Here is a 22,668-nt window from a genome sequence, read left to right as displayed (position 1 = left end):
AACTAAGCAAGCACAGCATAAAACCATACTTGAGGCATCTGCACTAAAATCGATTTGGCATTAGCTCTAATTGCGTAATTTTCTAGTAGCTACTTTATAAATAAGCGCTACTTTATATTACAGAAACTTACAGCAGTCAATGCCACACAAAAAGTGTGCAACAGAATTATGTAGCACTCATATGCTTTACCAAATTTCTCATGTAAAACTTTGACTCACCCATTTATTAATTACGCGCCTGTAATTATGTTTTAGCGCACATCAGCATTTATGTTGATATAAAATTTCATGCCAACATGCTCACGTTTTCTTAGTCGTTCGTTGAAGCAAAACGGCAAACACAAAAATGCTAAGCTAATCCCAAGCTCAACCAAATTTGCCAAATTACTTTATTAAAAATACGCTCGCATGCTGCAGTAAGCACAAGTTTTATAGTAAATATTTGCATTTTGCCAAAGCTTGTAATCCTTGTAATTTGCCATGCCACCTTAGTGTAAGCAATGTAAAAGTAAATGTATATTTTAATTAAAAATTGTTCATACAATAAAGATTAAAAGCATTTACGTGTAACAGTACCCTTCAATTGCCTTATGCTCCAGCTTGTTAATTCAATTTTCTTTTTCCTCGTGATTTTAGCAGTATTTTTTATTATCCTTCTTCTCATATTTTTTTTTTTATAAATATGATATTTTAGAAGATTTGTGTTCTTTTCAAAAATCATGGCTGCACTGCTGACCCAAGTAAATATTGTGTTAATAATATATTAATAATAATGTAGTAAGCGCCTGAAAGTAGACTTTACAAGCACATACATACACACAAAGCGCCAACAAATTTGCACAGCTTAAAATGTAAGCAGCACTTCGGTCCTTTACCAGAGCATAACCTAAGGGATATTTACAATAATTCCTCTAATGTATAATTACCGAGCGTAGATATGTATACGGATGTGTAGGTTTATAAAACATAGCATAATTTTCGGATGTTGGCTATACACATATTAATATGAAACTTCAATATATTCAGAGCTTTTTATGAATATGTTTACATGCAATTGTTTGCTTAGTAGAATCTTTCTCAACTGTTTAAACTAGCATACAATGAACAATTTTCATTACGCTGCACAAACACACTGACTGTATGCACACTTGTGTGTTTTGTGTGTGTATGTATACATTTTTCTATGTGTATATTAAGTTTGTACAGTGCCCTTCGTTTACTCGGTTCATTGTTTACATTTAAATATTTTGCCATTGGCTGCAAAATGTAAAAGATTATTACAATATTAAGTAATTATAAATATTTGCACAATTATTATTGCATACTTTTAGGAGCTAGCTAGCAACCGATGTACTTTCAGTCATTTTAGTGCTGTAATGCGGTTTATTTTAAAGCTTTATAGGCCATTATAGTATTGAGATGTATATTAAATCTTGTTTATTTTATCTCTTCAAAAGAGAATCATTCAAGTGTTATTTTAAATTTGATTTTAAAAGACTAAAACAAATTCGTAAAGCGCACATTCCAAATAATGATGAAACGCGTTTACAAATTAATAAATGAAGCCATGCTAAGGCAAAAAATTTACAGAAACTAGAATATTTTCAATTAGTTGTGAATTTCGAAAAAACTTAGCCTTCAATTAGGCGTTCATTAGTTAATTTTATTTAGTCTGAAGATTCGTTTTTGTTTACGCTACATATTAATTAAACTGGCCGGTCCATTACGACTACATATAGACAGTATATATCGATACTTTTTATTGTACATTTTCATTTACTATGAAAAATATTAGTGAATTAAGTCTCAATTTTAAATGAAATCTCCTGTACACCAAATTCGTATTTAATTATCCACATTTTTCATTTGTTGTATTTTTAAAATAAAACAAAACCAGGTTCGAATGCTAATGTATTAATTCATCCAAAAGTATGATGTCCTAGATTTACCTTTATATAGTATTGCATACTTCTAGGCATTAGATGGTTCTTTGAAGGCAGTGATGGTTCACCTTTAATGAACCAGCATGCTCGAGCTCTTCAAATTTACACTATTGAACGGCTTGCCTTATCTTAGTTTTCACCTCATGAAATAACTATTCGGTATTAACTCTCAGCCTCTCTCCAGAAATTGCTTCATAAACAAATTGCTGGGATGTTTTTCTATGATATTTCTAATATAAGTGGTATTCGACCTATATCAAAGACTCTATAGTACTACTACTCTCTTTGCCTATATCAAAATGTTACCCTTTGGCATTTCTGCAGGCTAGTTTTGGCAAGCCCTGAGCATTTACTTTAGGATGCTACTGGTACTCTGTGTGGAAACTGACACAGATTCCAAATTAGACTGCCTAGGGCATTGAAAATTACCTCATCCGCCTTTTCCTTAAGTACAGTAAGCCGCTGTCTAAGAGATAGACGTAAAGATCGAAATTTTAGAATTCTCGCGGATAAGGGAAAAATATCGTCATGGTAATTCATTCGAGCGAAAATATAAAAAAATAATTGCAAGACACCCTCCATAGGAGACATAGCCTCCAAAGATATTTTAGGCGAAGATATGGCGGGCAAAAATGGCACATAGCTTGTAATAACGAAAACTAAAATAGCCGAAGCTATGACTGATCAATGTCCAGGCAATTTCCACGGCTGAGACAGAAAAGAAGCTAAAACATCGCCAAAGAAATTCGTCATTTGATCCGCCTATCTCTTGTATCTTGCATCTAAAACTTAATGGATGATTGTTTCCAATCATAACGCTCTTTGTAAAATTAATTGCATACTTTTAGGTTATATGAATTAAAATATGATAAATGCACGTCTTTTGTATGCACAGAAAATAAATACCATATAAATCCTTTCGTAAAATAAACTTTGCATAATTTCTGGCTACACTGAGTAGAAAACTTTTTTAAATTTCCTGTGAAACTTTATATGAGACCAATATGTAAAGTAGATATTGTGGGATATAAATATTAAGAGGCTCACTGAGTTGCATTATTTTTTGTTTACATAGTTCATTCCCCAATAGTTTAATTATTACATAATTTTGGGCACCATAAATATATCGCTAGGCCTCTACGTCACCTTTTTGCGTCTTCAATTTTTTCAGTAACAAATAGGCATACATGATTTACTCGACGTCGAATTACTTTACTTATAAATAACTGCGATAGCCTGTGTAATTCCCCAGCGGGTTAGAGGGCTTACAATATACCCGCGCTAGGTATGCCTGTTGTAAGAGGTGACAAGGGGGTTGTGTAGCGCACCTATTTCAAGGGGTGGCCAGTGCAATCTATAGCTTCTCCAACCCAATTGTCAACCTCACCTACCCGTGGCGAATCCTGTTTCATTAACAGCCGAGGTTCTGGCGACCCCGAGCTCCTGATTGATCTAGAGGGTGGGTTGGCGGTATTGCCTAGAAGGTGTTATGTGGTCATACCAAATCGGTCCCAAGATGGTCGGGCTAGTACCTTTAGGATGCTTGTTACCGGACCATACCGGATCTGCATCCAGCAAAGGACCATCAAAATCGATAACGCTCCGCAAGGCTTTCGGGGAGTGCCCTTATCGCCACAGTAACAACAACATAGCCTGTATAACTTAAATACAGCCTATATATATATTAAAGCAATAATAAAGCAAATTCTGCTTAAGCTCTCACGTAAATCGAAACTCTTTGTTTAACATACTTTATTAAACATAAATTTTATTTTACTATGCGAATATATACATACTTACAGCTGCACATACAGAGGTGTTATATAAAAAGCGCTTAAACATAAATACTTCAAAATATTAAGCCCAAGCAATATTTATCTATCGGTATTAAATTGCCTTACCTTTCGACATACAAGTCAGTTTGGTATATTTATTGCCTACTTGCAGGCGTGCTCGACATTTTGTTTATGGGCAAATGTATGAATTGCATTATACATATAAATATAAGTACATATGCATAAATTAATGTTTTTATGCTCATCACTATATGGAAAAGTGAAAAAAAGCTTAAGTTACTGCCCACCTTTATAGCTGTCATGCAAGCTGGCCCCTTACACCATTACTTAACTTTTACATAAATTTTACGTACATGCAGCCTGCCATTTATAAGCTACCAGGCCACCCGGTGTTGTCTTTTATCATGTTTTACTTGTAAATATAGTACATTGTTACTTTTGTATACTATTTCAGTGCAAATTCTCATTCCATTTATACTCACATATATTGTATAACATGTCTGCTTGCTCCTTTGTGGAAATATATTTACATCTGTGTGTTCGCACTAAGCCTATGCGAAATCTTTTAAAAACCCATCCATAAAGTATGCAATTAAATTTTCACTTAAATGATTATCACATAAATCCCTTGCTATGGCCAAAGCAAAAACAAAAATATGTTCACTTAAGTTTAAGCTTCAGTTGCTGTTGTGAAACAATATAAGAAGTTTATATGTATGTAAGTATTATGTGATAAGTAATTATGTGAACATGTGTGTTGTATGGATGCATGTGTATGTATGTACGACACACAAAGGTGTTTGCATTTAAATTAAAAGAGCCATTTTTCTCATAGCAGCATACTCACGTCTCATCATATAAGGCATACACAAGCAAATAGTCTTTTCTTTCCAATTCTCACACACAATCCCGCAAATCCTCTTTTTACTGCTGCTGTAATGCCGTCTTGCAAGTTATCCTATTATTCCTTGGTCAACTTATTCTTCTATATATATACACCGCCTCCTGCTGTCCACGTACATATGAGTAAAGCTTCATCATTTTTTGTTTTTCATGCTGCTGCCAACAATGATTTTGCACGTATGCGCATAAAAGCTTGCTATGTCATGTCTTCTCACATTGTTCTTTCATTTGTTTTATCAAGCATTATTACCACGCCCAGCTTTTTGTCTCGACCACTGCCGTTTAGTATGGCACTGCAAGGATGTAAGGACCCTTTCCTTTTTATTGGTAAGCTTATACGTTCGTGCGATTGTGTGAAAGAAGGCTTAAGTGTAAGCTAGCATGCCCATATGTATTTGCTTATGTTAATTGCTATTGAATCCACAGCTATTAAGGCACAGCATGTTCGTATATGTGACTGATTTCTTATTGAGTTTGACTTGGATTTCAATAAATGGATATGGTGAGAATGTGTTCGCAACCCAGTAAGCAAAATCAAAAATGCTTAATAACATGAATGGAGATTTCATGCGTGGATATGCTGAAGTGTGTACAAATTTAGAAAACTCTTTCACAAAAGTTATGCGCGTTAAGGTATACACCATTTTCTCTATTCGTACCAAGTACACCGGAGAAGCCGGCGGACTATTTCAAGTAGTGAGCAAAGATAAAAAATGTCAAATTCACTTAGCCGTGGCGAATCCTGTTTCTTTAGAAGCTGAGGCTCTGACCACCCCAATATCGGTGTGGATCTAGGGGGTGGGAGGGCGGTATGGCCTGGAAGGTTCCATATGGTCATACCAAATCATTCCCGAGATGGTCGGACTAGTACATTTATGGTGCTTGTTACCGGAACGTACTGGATCTGCATCCGGCAAAGGGCCATCAACATCTATAACACTTCCTAAGGCCTCATCGCTACAACAGCAACAACAACTTGAAGTCTTGAAGTCTCATTAAAAAATTATATTTAAGTCGCATCACCTTTAAAAACCATTACAAAGGTTTTAGTTTTTATTTCGATTTTTTGCTACGGCTTGGCCTGACATAATTCATCTCCACATCGAATCTTGAAAATATCTACAGGCACCACTTTACGGATGACGGTGGAGACTATCAGAGTGAAAAGTCTTCCCTATTAATTTATTCGCTTCTGACTTAGATTCTTATTTTATAAGAGCTACTTGTCATCTCCCGACTTCTACTTTTTTTTATCTCTGTCCCTATGTTTCTCCTCGCTCGTTATTGAAATCTTAAGACGGGTAAAATTCTAGGTGCGCTTTTCTTTTTATAACAAATCAATGGTAAAACTGGTGATATATCTCGGAGTCTATGAGGTTTGACACGACTGTGCTATGGATTTTAAGGCCTCTTCTAAGTCGATGCACTTGACGGTTTAATCAAGTTCTTTATAGGAGGTAAGTAGGGCTCCGTCATTATTTGTTTGTTTTGCAGCTGCCTAATGCTGGCTGGGTGATTGGGATTGCCTACCGAGGAATGCAGAACAAAGGGTTATTGCTACGCTTATGAAGAGGAATCTTTGGAGTTTAAATACCTCTCAATGATCATAGATTCCGCCTAAAGTTTGGCAACACAGTACAAGAAAATTAGGCGAAAGCCAAGAACCTGAACTATGAAACTGACAAAGAAAAGTGCGAGCTTGCTCTCCGAGAACAAAGACTTAGAAAACAAAGGAAACAAAACCTTAATATAGGAGAACGGTTTTATCATTTAAGCTTCTCTTTTCGATACTACTCTCTAATACATATCTCGTTTCCTCAGCAGATACATAGCTGCGAAAACGATAAGTCTTATCACTATAATGCAGATTTTTTCACGAGCGCCGTTAGGTGTTCGATTGCTGACTAGACAGTCCTCCTTTCATTTTACGTTGGAAACTATGTAGGTATATCCCTTCCATATCTACGCCTGAGAACCGGAACTGGTTATCATTTGCACGAATAGTGCCTTCCAACCAATATTTCTAATTTTTCTGAAATACTTTGTTTATATTAATAACCCAAATCATCATAGTTTTTCGCCTTTATTATTGTTTATAGTGCCTACTTTTAGGCTTTGTGGACATTTCATAGAATCTTAGTTGTTTTCTTTTTCAAACCCTGCAATACGAAATCAATGCAATCATACTGCCTGAGTTAGCTGTCTGCTCAGTTAGAGTACACAGTTTCAAGTGCAAAACTTTAAGTGTTTATTTACTGTATTTTTGCACACTCAACAAATGTTTTCCATAAATAAAAAGCGTTGGCGCATTATTGAAGTGGAAATCCTTTTTAAAAGCACTCAATGCAAAATCGCACGTTGATGCGCATAAATTTAGCGCCATGTACAACTAAAGATATGTGCAAAACAACAAAAACAGTAATCAAAAAAGGAAAAACAAAAATGTACATGCTAATGCCTAAAAGTATGTAACAGCATATTCGACGTAATTGAAAATGTAAATAAATGATAAATTGGAAAGTTATTTGATTGGCCTCAATAAAATAAGAGAAAGAAACTAAAGGAGAATTAAGGCAAATCTGTAAATGACGCAGAAAAAAAGAAAAGAAAGAAAAGAACAAAAAGGAACAAGGCACAAATAGCCATTACAAGCCTGCTATATTCATACGTACATATATTCGTAAATGCTATGTCAAAAAGGGCCGACCGTAGGCGAGTAGTATACACAGCAAACCACTACTACTACATACACACAACCAATCTGCAAACTGCCTTCAACAAGTAAATGTTCACAGAATTGTTGAGTCTATTTGCTTTACACTTAATGTATCAATTAAAAATTATTAAGTTTCCTAATATGTCAAGGCACGTACGAGGCATTAAAATGAGCGCAGTAACAACAACAACGTGCATTGCAAAGCCCATTGGGCTTGCACGTAGCTTACATAAATGCCGTTTTGCAAAACGTTTACTTACGTGCCTTTTGTGGGTGGCCTCAGTTCATTTTAGTCAAAGGAGCGACCGCGCAGACAACTCTCACCACACAAAGCTGAAGGAGCTACTGGAATTTATCATAATGAAATTCTCTTAGTCAATCAAATGAACTGGTCTTGGCATAGCTTAAGGACAGTATCTTATACGAATATTGTGATGTGGCCGGTGAGTTTGTAATACTATATAGTGCTCGTTTTAGGTAACCTTAAGGGAAAGGCTGCGGGCACGGAGCTGGTAGGTTAGTATGGTGACCGGAGCACCTAGAATGTGCGACATGCAAAGAATACTGAGTATTGCCCAAAACAGCCCTTATTATACTCAGTTGAGCAGAGCTCACAGAGTATATTAACTTTGATTGGATAACGGTTGGTTGTACAGGTATAAAGGAATCGAGATAGATATAGACTTCCATATATCAAAATCATCAGTATCGAAAAAAAATTTGATTGAGCCATGTCCGTCCGTCCGTTCGTCCGCCCGTTAACACGATACCTTGAGTAAATTTTGAGGAATCTTGATGAAATTTGGTATGTAGGTTCCTGGGCACTCATCTCAGATCGCTATTTAAAATGAACGATATCGGACCATAACCACGCCCAATTTTTCTATATCGAAAAATTGAAAAAGTGCAATAATTCATTACCAAAGACGGATAAAGCGATGAAACTTGGTAGGTGCTTTGAACTTATGACGAAGAATATAAAATTAGTAAAATTTTGGACAATGGGCGTGGCACCGCCCACTTTTAAAAGCAAGTAATTTTAAAACTTTTTCAAGCTGTAATTTGGCAGTCGTTGAAGATATCATAATGAAATTTGGCAGGAACGTTACTCCTATTACTATATGTATGCTTAATAAAAATTAGCAAAATCGGAGAAGGACCACGCCCACTTTTAAAAAAATTTTTGTTTAAAAGTAAAATTTTTACAAAAAATTTAATATCTTTACAGTATATAAGTAAATGATGTCAACATTCCACTCTAGTAATAATATGGTGCAACAAAATACAAAAAATAAAGAAAATTTCAAAATGGGCGTGGCTCCGCCCTTTTTAATTTAGTTTGTCTAGGATACTTTTAATGCCATAAGTCGAACAAAAATTTACCAATCCTTGTAAAATTTGGTAGGAGATTAGATTCTAGACGATAGCGGTTTTCTGTGAAAAGGGCGAAATCGGTTGAAGCCACGCCCAGTTTTTATACACAGTCGACCGTCTGTCCTTCCGCTCGGCCGTTAACACGATAACTTGAGCAAAAATCGATATATCTTTACTAAACTTAGTTCATGTACCTATCTGAACTGACTTTGTATTGGTGTAAAAAATAGCCGAAATCCGACTATGACCACGCCCAATTTTTCGATATCGAAAGTTACGAAAAATGAAAAAAATTCCATAATTCTATACCAAATCTCTTTTTTCATATTTGGTATAGAATTGTGGCATTTTTTTCATAATTCGCAATTTTCGATATCGAAAAGTGGGCGTGGTCATTGTCGGATTTCGGCCATTTTTTATACCAAGATAAAGTGAGTCCAGATAAGTACGTGAACTAATTTTAGTAAAGATATATCGATTTGTGCTCAAGTTATCGTGTTGACGGCCGAGCGGAAGGACAGACGGACGACTGTGTATAAAAGCTGGGCGTGGCTTCAACCGATTTCGCCCATTTTTACAGAAAACAGTTAACGTCATAAAATCTATGCCCCTACCAAATTTCACAAGGATTGGTGTTCGACTTATGGCATTAAAAGTATTCTAGACTAATTAAATGAAAAAGGGCGGAGCCACGCCCATTTTGAAATTTTCTTTTATTTTTGTATTTTGTTGCACCATATCATTACTGGAGTTGAATGTTGACATATTTTACTTATATACTGTAAAGACATTAAATCTTTTGCTAAAATTTGACTTTTAAAAAAAAAAATTTTAAAAGTGGGCGTGTTCGTAATCCGATTTTGCAAATTTTTCCTTAGCACACATATAGTAATAGGAGTAACGTTTCTGCCAAATTTCATCATGATATCTTCAACGAGTGTCAAATTACAGCTTGCAAAACTTTGAAATTACCTTCTTTTGTAAGTGGGCGGTGCCATGCCCGTTGTAAAAAATTTGACTAGTTTTCTATTTTGCGTCATAAGTTCAACTCACCTACCAAGTTTTATCGCTTTAGCCGACTTTGGTAATAAATTATCGCACTTTTTTGGTTTTTCGAAATTTTCGATAACGTCCGATTTCGTTCATTTTAAATAGCGATCTGAGATGAGTGCCCAGAAACCTACATACCAAATTGTATCAAGATACCTCAAAATTTACTCAAGTTATCGTGTTTACGGACGGACGGACGGACGCAAGGACAGACATGGCCAAATGAATTTCTTTTTTCACCCAGATCATTTTGATATATAGAAGTATATATCTATCTCGATTAGTTTATGCCATTACAGATTACCGTTATGTGAACAAAGTTAATATACTCTGTGAGCTCTGCTCAGCTGAGTATAAAAAACAGAAAATTGGAAACTAAGAAAGCAGTCAGATAAACCAGATTAAATCTTGTAGCACAAATTCATATACTTTTCTTTGTTACACAGTGTTCTTGTTAAGCTTCTGGCAACTCAAGGCAAATTATGTAACATTTGGTCAAAAGAATTTGTTGTTGTATGCAGCACGTTATTGTTTTAATACGTGGGACGTCTTACCGGAACAGAAGCTCGCTAAGGTATTTAATTTGCCTTGCGGACACATGTGATTTATCCAAATTCTGACAATGTGTCATGTTCGACGAACGGCTTTAGTAGAAGACTTATTGTTGCTTGCTTTTAAGCGGTTGTGTGCTACCAAATGAGCATTTAATGAAATTTGCTATTTAGGTTCGGAGGGCTGAATTCGAAACTAGGAAATGAATTATTAAAGTTAAGTTGATGACATAAATAAGATAAGATAAACCAAATTTATTCCAACTTTTAAGTAACTTGGTAGCTTGTCGTGGGCATTAAACTAGATTAATCAAATTAAATTAAATTAAATCAAATTAAATTAAATTAAACTAAATTGAATTGAATTGAATTGTATGGAATTGAATTGAATTGAATTGAACTGAATTGAATTGAATTGAATTAAATTAATTTACTTAGATCGAATAAGGTTAGGTTAAGTCAATTAAAATCCGATTAAATATGTTTAACTTTGGTAACAACAACATTACCTAACACGGCTCTGAGCATAACTTTCCGCATTTTCTCAAATATTTGCACAACTTTTGTGCAATTTTAATTTCACTTCCACTCATCTTTTGTTTTTTGTTATACAGTCATCACACCTTTCCAAAATCATTTTCTCCCTGCTGCTGCTGCTCAACGCTTTGTTGGCATTCACTCAGGCAATGCCGCCACAGTAACCGCTTTGACAAACAAACAAAAAGCGCAACAGCTTTGCTTTGGCTTAAACGAAAAAAAATAAAAATCTAGTAATGAACGTATACCGCCTGTTTGTATGCAACAGTTTTTTCCCCATTAAGCGCTACAATGTTCGGATGGGCTATGCCAACAAACTTTGACTATTGTATAGTTACACGCTCTTGCCATTTGTTTGCGTCCACTTGTTCACTCGCTTGTTGCGCATCGTTGAATATGCTTTTATTTTGCGCAGCCAGCCAGTAGAAAAATATAAAATGAACAAAAATTTGCAAAAGGGAGCAACAGCAGCTCGTTTCAGTCTTGGCGTTCGAGCATTACATTGGCGTCAAACAATCATGCATACATTTACTTCATAAAAAAGAAGCCAAAGAAAAATGTTGGCAAACATATATTATTTTTTTCTTTTATATATATTTTTGACGTATCGTCATGCGGCTGTGGGGTGCACATAATAAAAACCAAGCAACAAGCATTTGTATGGCATCATCATTTCATTTGTTTAGTCACGTCGCCGGAATGTTTTAATTTGTTTTGCCCCTCAACAAAACAATCCGACATTTTTATTTCCTATCACATTGCTGTTCCGGTAGCTAGTCATCTGATGTATGTTTATGCAAATATTTGATTGTTTGCACGTCTGTCAACAGCGCGGCGCTTTCGTCAAAGCATGGGCATTAGATGAGCAACAGTTATGTGTGTGTGCGCCTAAATGTGTGCTCTCGTAATATATTTCCTTTTTATTTATTATGATGATTAATTGAAGTTATAATATTCTTAACCTCGTACTCTTTTTGTTTCTGTGGAGACTACTTGCCGCATATTAAATTTGTTTTCCTTTAACACATACATTCCCACATGTCCCTATGTGGTTTTATGCCCACTCGTCCACCAGGCATTTTCGGTGCTTCATACACTTACTCATATAAAACTTATATTTTTTGCGGAAAAACTTATTTTCATCTTAATCAGATGCCTAACTTTTGTTGTTATTAATTGCGTGCGTGCCTTTGGTGGTCACGTTGAGCTTAACAACACTTTTAGAAAAAATTATGCATATATTTCAGCGCATCCTAATTGTGTGACAAATGAAGACATAAACTCGCCTTAATGTATGATGAACTGTACGTTTTCCATGTAAATATAAGAAAAAAGATTTCATGGAATTATTTGAACATTAATTTTAACTTTGAGTTAGTTTTGTTATATTAGTGGCAACTCACGTTGTTACTAATTTCAACATTATAAGATAATAAAGGCAAAATAATTCCAAATAAGTCTGATGTATTGTGAAGTATGCCTTTCTTATAATAACACAAAGTCAGCAATAAAATATCAAGTTAACATATGACATACTATTTTTTTAAAGTAGAAAAATGTATGGAAACTTCGTTAACTTAATATATTGCATACTTTTAGGCAGGTACTAAAATTTAAATAAGCTTGCGGAAAGAAATTGGCAAACCAATGATACGCTATGATCGCACTTAAAGATCTAGATAGCGTTTAAGCAAAAATAATATATATATTTATAAGAGCAACATGAATTTTTTAATAAAAAGTGTTTGAAAAAAAAAATTTTGAATCAAAAATTCTTTGTTATTCAATGATCACGTTGGTCCAATTTATTTTGATATGCGCCAAAACCGCTATACATATGGAAGATGGTGCTATATAATTACTATTCACTAAGCTTTGCCCCAAATACCTTGGCAGCATTCAGTAAGGCCCTTTTTAATAGCCAGTTAAAGCTAAGCCCAAGCTTAAAAAACGGGCATATACCCCAACTATTTGCATGAAAGCAAACACTATTACTGTTTAGCGCTTGCTTGAGCATGCTTACCATAAAATTTATTACAAGTGCTTTCAGGATGGAAAATACTACAGCATAATCTAGCTCCTTTCGATAGTAATAAGTAATTTTAAAGTTTTTCGAAATTTGGTTCTGCTCCATATCTGCTTTCACAATTTTGGTCTGTGCAAACGTTGCCTGCGAATGATAATGTATATGAAAGAAAGCCTATAAAAACCCAAATAAATGTCTAAAAGTTCTCAAAACCAATTCCTGATAGATGTCAAATTAACCACGAAATAAGCTTCAAATTAATGCTTAAGTTGTTCTGTAGTAGTAATAACAAAGTTTTACGGCTATTTCTAAAAGTTGCTAAAAAATAATTTGCGCCTAAAACTATGCAATGCCAATACTACTAAAATGGCATCGGCCAGCATTTGAACTTTCTCAAGATTGCTGGCTTAGCTGCATTTAGCATTGAACTCTTTACATGATTGAAAACTCCCTTTGGGCTTATAATAGTTTGCATAAGTAGTTGTAATAATAGATGACCTCGCCTAAAAAAGAGATATATAAAATTAGTAAAAAATTAAATAATAATAATAATAAAATGCGATATACCTCTCCAAATATTAAGGGCGAGCATCTCTTCCAATTTGCCTTGAGCTACGTTTTAATTGGCCATACAAGTTGCCAGGTTCTATGCCGACTCAAAACGATATCTGCAAAGGAGAAGAATTTTCTTTTAGATTGATTGATTCTTGCTTGTCCCGCGATTTTAACCTAGTTCCTTTAGTGTGGTAGGCGAGCGCGCCATCATCATACCACCATGGCCATGCATATTTTATTCTGTTTCCGCTCATATCAGTCACACTAAATCAGTGTTGACTTTTCTTTCTCTCTTTTCTTTTGCAACCTCTCCCGTCACCCGTTTTCAAGCCCAAACGTTATTATCTTCACTCGATCTTTTCCTTCCTATTGACGTCTCCCCTATCCACTTCATGATGTACATTCTTTTTCAACCATGCACATTGGATTTAAGTTTTGTATTTTTTGCTAAGGTCCTACAAATTTTATTTTTAATATCAAAATTTTTGCTGAACAAATAAAGTATTTTTTCTTACTCTACTAATATCCTTACTTAATTTATAGTATAAATCGCATTTCTGGATCAATTTAATATATTACAAGCAATTATGAACATATCGATCAAAAATACCACTTTTCTACCCACATTACAACAGCTTGCTTATAATTAAATTTTTATCTCCTTTATTGCAGGTAAGTGCCAAACTCAAACAACAATAAAGACCACATCACTAGTATGAACTTGTGAGTACAATTAGAAAAATAAAAATAAAAACAACTAAAACACAATTAAAAGTACGCCCGTTTATTGCTACAAATTGCTTAATTAGCCTAAAAGTATGCTTTAATAATTCATACTCATTAAACAGAAATGCACTTGCACAAAGGACTGCTAATAGCAAAAAAATAAAAACTAAACACTCTCAAATATGTATGAATGAGAGGAGGTGCTAGAAATTTAATTGCTAGTAAGCAATCAGGTAAACAATTTTTCAATTATTTACAGTTACTAGCCAAATTCATTTATGCAATAGCACTTTTCAAAAGTGTTTGTTAATTTGTAGTAGTAGCTGTGTTTAATAGTATGTATGAGTGTGTTATTTGGTATTGCATGACCTGACATCAATTACCTAAAATCGGTATTTACTTTTCATGCATTCTCATGCAACAACAAAAACGTCAGTGTTGAATCCACCTGCTCACTCTTTGCCGTATACAAATTGAACTAAGAACTTTGCTTATGTTCGTACGCATATTTTACTTTCGTCTCTCCCTAACGCGTTCCCGCGGTCACTTTACCTCTGTTCCGAGTTTTATTTTACTATAAATGTGTCGTTATCCATTTTCTTCAGGCGTTTTCTACAATTACATTCTACTTCAATGACCGACAAAACAAAATAAATTTCTACTTTCCACAGTGTTAAATAAGAAGTGCAGCACCTAAATCTTTGTAATTGTGCAACATCTCACTACTCATATATGTATGTAAGTGTATGTACACTCAAATGGACTACACAATCGATCGCCTGCCAATGCCACTATAACACCAAGCAAGCCATTCTCTACCCTTTCATTCATATCTAAATACATTAGGCTGTGCGGTATTTTGCAAATCGTTTTATAAATCACAGACTGAAGATGATCATAAATTAGTCTTACCAGAATCACTAGCGACTTTTAAAACATATATATTTAAAATTTGAAAATGTTGCGGTCAAAGAAGAAAAAATATGAGAAGCCTCAAAATATACAAGAAGTCTATATAAACTTAGGAGAGTAGAAAAAAATTACCCAAGCTTGGAATTCAAAAAAAAAAAATGTATGTTTAATTTTCTGCATGTTTTTACATATTTTGTAAAGATTCGTGATTATAAGGTCTGTACTCTTATGCCATTAATCGTTTCAATAATCAAATCTTTCAATTAATCCTTTCAAAAATCAAATCTGTAATTTATACATTAATTTAATAATAAATACTTTCATTGAGCAAATTGATTAATTTAAAAAATTATAAAATGCTCATTTTGATCAGATTTTTATGTTCAGCTGTAAAGAAATGATAATTTTTCAACTGCTAGGAAGTGTCCGAGTAGCTAAGGTATGGGAGGTGCGCAATATGTAATTAATCGCTAAATTCACAATTCATTATCAAAAAAATCAAAAAAAGTAATTGCTCAGTAAATCTGTTTTTTGATAAATCAAAACATCGATAAATTGGCTGAACTTCTTGTTTTTTTTTTCAGTAATAAGAAAAAGAAATTGATACATTTATTGAGTAATATTAATTGTGATTGAATAAATCTTATTTTGTTATTTATCAAATCAATCAATTTACTTTACTTTTTGATAAATAAAGAATGTTTTTTATCGAAGAAACTGCCTTTTTCTCTAAATAGAAAATATAATTAAAATATGATTTGTCGACTAATATCAAGTGTGATTAATCAAAACTTTGAGTAAACAATAAACTGATCATATTTGAATATATAACACACTTATGGTTATTTTATAAATTTTAAATAGAGCCAAACTTATATCGGTTGATTTGAAGCGAACTGGTTAAGCAAAAAAATAAACGAGGTCGACTAACTAAAGTATTATTTACTTTTTGATTAATCAAAACATTGATTAAGTAATCCATGTTCCTTTTTGATTAATCGAAAAGATATAATAAGTCGACTAATTAAATTTTCGATTAATTCAAACACTAATTAATTAAGCTCACTTTCTTTTTGATTAGTCACTTAATATAATTAATCCATTAATTAAGTAACATTAGCTTGAACTAGTCAAACCACTGATCAATTAAGGAAAATTTTCTTAGTCCGAGAATAAGTTATTTCATTAGTTGAACACTATTAAGTATGATTAATCAAAATTTTGAATTGTTTTCTAACTAATCAATTAACTTGTTTTTAAAATGATCACGAGCCTGATTAATCGAAGAAGATTACTTTCTAATTAAACAGAAAATGTAATTAGTCGACTAAGAATATGTAAATGTGCTTAATCAAAACCTTGAGCAATCAATATATAGCACAGCTCTTATTATTACATTATTTTTGCTACTTTATAAAACTAAAAAGCAACAAACCTATAATTGCTGATTTAGTTTTTTATGAGTCGACATGAAGAATTAATTGAATGCACATTGGAAGCCTTTCACAATAATTTGTTTATTGAATTATTATAAATTATTATGGTGGAAAAACTGAAAAGGATTAAACACGCTGGCTGATATTATATGTGTATCTATTATTTCGAAGATCTTTTCAGATAAATTTGTGTTTTTATATTAGAAATTATATGCACCCCTTAAAGTTCTAAATAGAGTAATCAGATTTCTAACCTCACAGGCCTACCACTAGGCTATGGTTGCTTTGTATGTTTCCAAATCCAGTTTTTCCGTTGTTGTTTTATTTTCTTATAAAATCCAAGACCATAAAAAATTATTAATAACAATAACTATAATTTGATGCGATATACCTCCAAGGAGGCAAAGACCGTAACATTTTAATTTAAAACGGACACCGTGATATGAACATGTGCACACATACAAGCAAACTTACCAACCCAGTTCTAAATTTCATTTCATTTGAGTTCAGTCCACTTATTCAGTTATTTCATTTGCCTTTGAAGTACGTCTTGCAAGTGAGTCTTAGCAAATGTACATAGATATGTATGTATGTACGTATGTATTTTATATTTCGTTTGTTGTGTTAGTAGCACCCACTTTCGATAATTAATTGCAGCCATCAGTTGCAACGGACATATGAATTGTTTGTTGTTATTATTGCATTTCCTATTCGTACAATTCAAAACCAACAACAGCCGTACAGCTATTGCTCTGAAATGTTAGAGAAGTTCGGGCATACATATTGTAGAAAAGTGGTAATGGCTAGCAAACAACAAGCTACTTTGGATGTATGTGAGTTTGCAAGATCAATTTGTCTTGAAGCATAGTTTTAGGAGTGTAGTGCATTAAAGCACGCTAACAGAAAGAAATTCAAGTGAATATATGTATAAAAAAAAAACAAAATCAAATTCGAAAAAAGTTAACAATTATTTTGTTGATTATGTAGTTTTTGTGCACAAAAACAAGTCTAGCAGAAAGGCAGCAGACGTTATGCAGAAGGAAAGTGCAAAGTAAACAAAGATGCTTGAAGAAAAATAGAAGCGATTGCTTGATGTACTGGAGGCGTGGTGCTGGGTATTTTGTTGAAGCGCAAGTGTTTTTGTAAACAAATAGACAAATAGGCAGACAAACAAGTTGGAAAAACAATGCAATTGTTATACTCAGTTGAGCAGAGCTCACAGAGTATATTAACTTTGATTGGATAACGGTTGGTTGTACAGGTATAAAGGAATCGAGATAGATATAGACTTCCATATATCAAAATCATCAGTATCGAAAAAAATTTGATTGAGCCATGTCCGTCCGTCCGTCTGTCCGTTAACACGATAACTTGAGTAAATTTTGAGGTATCTTGATGAAATCAGATCGCTATTTAAAATTAACGAAATCGGACTACAACCACGCCCACTTTTTCGAAAATTTCGAAAAACAAAAAAGTGCGATAATTCATTACCAAAGACGGATAAAGCGATGAAACTTAGCAGGTGCGTTGACCTTATGACGCAAAATAGAAAATTAGAAAAATGTTGGACAATGGGCGTGGCACCGCCCACTTTTAAAAGAAGGTAATTTAAAAGTTTTGCAAGCTGTAATTTGGCAGTCGTTGAAGATGTCATCATGAAATTTGGTAGGCACGTTACTCCTATTACTATATGTGTGCTAAATAAAAATAAGCGAAGTCGGATGACGAACACACCCACTTTTAAAAAAAATTTTTTTTTTAAAGTCAAATTTTAGCACCAAATTTAATATCTTTACAGTATAAAAGTAAATTATGTCAATATTCGACTCCAGTAATGATATGGGCGTAACTCCGCCCTTTTTCATTTAATTCGTCTAGAATAATTTTAATGCCATAAGTCGAACAAAAATTTACCAATCCTTGTGAAATTTGGTAGAGGCTTATATTCTAGGACGATAACTGTTTTCTGTGAAAATGGGCGAAATCGGTTGAAGCAACGCCCAGTTTTTATACACAGTCGACCGTCTGTCCTTCCGCTTGGTCGTTAACACGATAACTTGCGCAAAAAACGATATATCTTAACTAAACTTAGTTCACGTACTTATCTGAAGTCACTTTATCTTGGTAAAAAAAATGTGGGCGAAATCCGACTATGCCCACGCCCAGTTTTCCGATATCGAAAATTACGAAAAATGAAAAAAAACCTCATAATTCTGTACCAAATATGAAAAAAGAGATGAAACATGGTAATTCGTTTGGTTTATTGACGAAAAATATAACTTTAGAAAAAACTTTGTAAAACGGGTGTGATACCTACCATATTAAGTAGAAGAAAATGAAAAAGTTCTGCAGGGCGAAATCAAGAGCCCTTGGAATCTTGGCAGGAATACTGTTCGTGGTATGACATATATAAATAAATTACCGGTACCCGACAGAAGATGTTCTGGGTCACTCTGGTCCACATTTTGGTCGATATATCGAAAATGCCTTCACATATACAACTAAGGGCTACTCCCTATTAAAACCCTCATTAATACTTTTAATTTGATATCCATATCGTACAAACACATTCTAGATCACCCCTGGTCCACCCTTATTGCGATATCTCGAAAAGGCGTCCACCTATAGAACTAAGGCCCACTACGTTTTAAATAATCATTAACACCTTTCATTTGATACACATGTCATACAAACACATTCCAGGGTTACCCTAGGTTCATTTTGCTAAATGTTGATTTTCCTTTATTTTGTCTCCAAAGCTCTCAGATGAGTATGTACTGTTCGGTTACACCCGAACTTAGCCTTCCTTACTTGTTTTAGTTTTATAATTGAACTTAAAAGAAAATATTACATGATTGAACGAAAAACGATAAACAAATGTTAAAATGTTTTTATTAAACCGACTGCTGATTACTTTACATACAAGATTAATGTGATTGTTGTTAATAAGAAGGAGAGAATATTCCATCAGGTTTTATAAGCGGCGCAGCTATTATGGATTAATCTGATTAATATGGGGAGAATTTGCACAGGACTAATTGAAATAATTTTTGTTTTCGTATGGTCATTTAATTATGCGGAAATTTATTGTACAGAAATGATATGATTGACACGATTTAGTGTGTGAAGTAGATCCAATATATTGAAATAATAATTAATATACTTAAATACATTTTATTTTAGTTACAATCAGTATGATTGCATTCCTGAAACAAGGATATGTTGATATGATTTATATATATGATTGAGAGAACTTATAACGTTGTTTTAAGTATTTTGGCAGAGTGAATGCAATTGATTCGATAGATCTATTGGTATACGATCTTGGTACAAATACGATAATGTATATTGGAACGATTTTCCGTCATCCCCTGTCAAATTTGGTTTTGAGACAAACCGGTTTCGGCGTTGTGCCATCGTCAGTGTCGATTTTCGTTCTGATCTCTTGTTGTCGTTTGTCGTATATTTATAGTTCGTAGGTACGTGAACAGGTATTGCCAAAAATGATGCTTGTTTATATTTAGTTATGTGTATGTGCTGTGTGTTCATTCAGAACCGAGGGCAGTTTTACTGATCGATTTGTGTGGCTGATTGGGGCAGGTAAAAATCGGTAATTTTAGTCGATTGACCTTCTTTGTGGGTTTGTTGTTTTGTTGCGTTAATGGTTTTCTGTTTAATCGTGGGTTTGAATCGAACTCAAGGCCTTACAATAATTATTTTATCATTATTATTGTTATGATAAATTTTTTCTTAATTGAATCATTTTGTGTTTATTTGTTGTTGTGTGTTTGTCCGTTGTACCTGTGTGATTACTTTGTTTCTTGTAAACGAGTTTTAAAGGCTCGAATATTGTGTCAGAAATTGTGTTTATCCGTTCGTTTATTATTCTACCGTCGAATACGATGATTTAAATGATTGGTTTGTCTAATATGATTGATATTATTGATGTAATTGATATAATCGTTAATATTTAAATTACTTAGTATATGAAATTTATGCATTGAGTTGAATGTCCGGATATGAAATGATGATTGATAAGATTAATATAACCAAATCAAATATTTTCTATTTCAGGGGTTTTCTTTCAAATCAGTATTTAAATTCAGTCTAATTACATTATCGTATATTTCAATATTATTAATATGACTACTTGACTTTTCTCATCATTCATACACAGGTAGGACTGCAATGAAGAATGCTGATTAGCTTGATTGGCCAAACTTAACTTTATTTTGCTATGCTTGATTAATAATTGATTGGTGTAATTTGAGTTTTTTTATAATTCATACACAGATAGGACTGAAGCGAGGTATGGTGGTTAGCTTGATTTGCTAGTTTGAACTTTGTTTGCTATGTTTGACTAATATGATTTATTGGCATAATTAATTGAGTGACTTAGCTCAATTAATTAAGCATTAGCTAAATTACAGTTTATTTTACTTAAAATCGTACTGTTAGTCATCACCGATGTGACTTACATGGTGAAGATTGATTGGTATGATTGACATGATTGATTGACCAGAATTAAATTTATTTGTATTTAAGAATGCAACCACCATTTATTGGCGTTTTTATGATAGCTATGCTTGATTAGCATAATTGATTGACATTATTTATTGACCCAATTTATTGATTGACCCAGCTTAAAGTTGGCATTAGCCAGTTCAATTTACATACTTAAAATTATACTCTTTAGTTATCATCAAAAGCCATCGCAAACGTCAAGCTGTGTAGTTGATTTTTTATCTGTGCTCTTGTGTTTTCAATAAATATAGTGTTTAATATTACTAAATATAGATTTATTGTTCACATAGTTGTTGAAGTGCAATAATTTTGTATGCTGAATTAAGAAATTAAATTTAAATGCAATTGCTTTTACTTAAATTTTTAATATTATAAAATTAAAGTTTTCATCAATTTTGCATATACACATATGTATGTACATATTTACTTGCAGTTGTATGGCCGAGTGTTTTTGCATTGTGTTGTTTGTTGCTGTTGGTAGGCTTCAGTTTTTAATAGTGTATTTGGTTTTTATTTTTGATTTTTTGCGTGCACTTTCTTTCCTCAGTGCTCAGTGTCACAGCTGTTTGCGCGGTTTGTTCAGTGTTATTACAGTGCATCTCAAACTGCTCATAGAGCGTATCTCTTAGCAGCTACTTTCAAACTTGTATTTTTTCTGTATAACCCGTTGTGTTATCGTTCAATTAATATTCATACTTTTCCTATTTTATTAATTCTCGGTTTTCTGTAGCATTTATATATATCTTATTCCTCAACCCCTATAAATTTATTAAGAATGTCGTGTTTATATCCAAACTTCTTAGTTAAAAGTGAATCGCATCCCTTCGTGTCATACTGGCATTGCTATGGGCCTGCCCATATGAAGTGCGCCGGTTTGTCAGCACGAGTGGTTGACGCACGTGACGATAACGATAAGGGAGTACGTTGGGCTTGTTTGAAATGTAGGCCTACCGAAATTTATCTTTTCAAGGTTTTCAAACAGGCCGGAGATGGGTTTTCTGAAATAGGCAGAGAGCATTATGAGAGCTTATTTAAATCTTTCAAACACGCAAATGTAAACATTCCGGATAATAATCGTAGGCCTATCGATGTTTCCCTTCCAGTTTCTACTATGGATGCTGATCACAAAGTTACTCCACCTCCAGTTCTTTCAACCCCAACTATTGAATTGATAAAACCAAGTTCCCCTCTGCGGAATCTGAACCGCCGGCTAATAGATTGATTACTGTCCCGATTAGAAATTCGATTTTCTTGTCCAGATTCGAGAGAGACACTACAGAAGAGGACCTGAAGTCGTACATCATAAGTAAACTTAAACCTGAAAATGTGACTATTCGTAAATTTAATATTAATTACCCTAGAGGTATTCCGTCATTTAGGATTGACGTATCCGCGCAACACTTTGATATAGTTCCAAACATGTCGGGAGGGTACTTGATTTGGTATTTGTTGATGATACATCAAAATCCATTCTTAGGAGGGCTGAATCTCTTACTGCACCTGAGGACCCTTACCATCCTTCGCTGGAAATAGTTTACGAATTGAAAGAAAGTTCTCGGAGTTGCACTACCATGGAAAACGACTCTAGTTTTAGATTCGAATTCGCGGAGGCTAAT

At 33.8% G+C, this 22,668-nt stretch overlaps 1 protein-coding gene across 15 annotated transcripts in view; it reads left to right on the top strand.

Annotated features, from left to right (window-relative positions):
• Positions 1-22,668, top strand: part of LOC137251744 (CUGBP Elav-like family member 4) — a 922,306-nt gene that overhangs the window by 678,295 nt on the left and 221,343 nt on the right. Inside the window, exon 6 of one of the 15 annotated variants that reach the window (XM_067786551.1) lies at positions 14,124-14,366. The exons of the other annotated variants lie outside the window; for them this stretch is intronic. Within the exon in view, the coding sequence (XP_067642652.1) occupies positions 14,124-14,150 (27 nt within the window). The 3' untranslated portion in view covers positions 14,151-14,366. Of the gene's footprint in view, positions 1-14,123; positions 14,367-22,668 lie in introns of those variants that run through there. 15 annotated transcript variants of the gene reach the window in all.

The sequence above is a fragment of the Eurosta solidaginis genome, chromosome 5, assembly GCF_040869045.1.
Source record: "Eurosta solidaginis isolate ZX-2024a chromosome 5, ASM4086904v1, whole genome shotgun sequence".
In the NCBI taxonomy this organism is placed as follows: Eukaryota; Metazoa; Arthropoda; class Insecta; order Diptera; family Tephritidae; genus Eurosta; species Eurosta solidaginis.
This window is presented reverse-complemented; position numbering and strand designations above follow the sequence as displayed.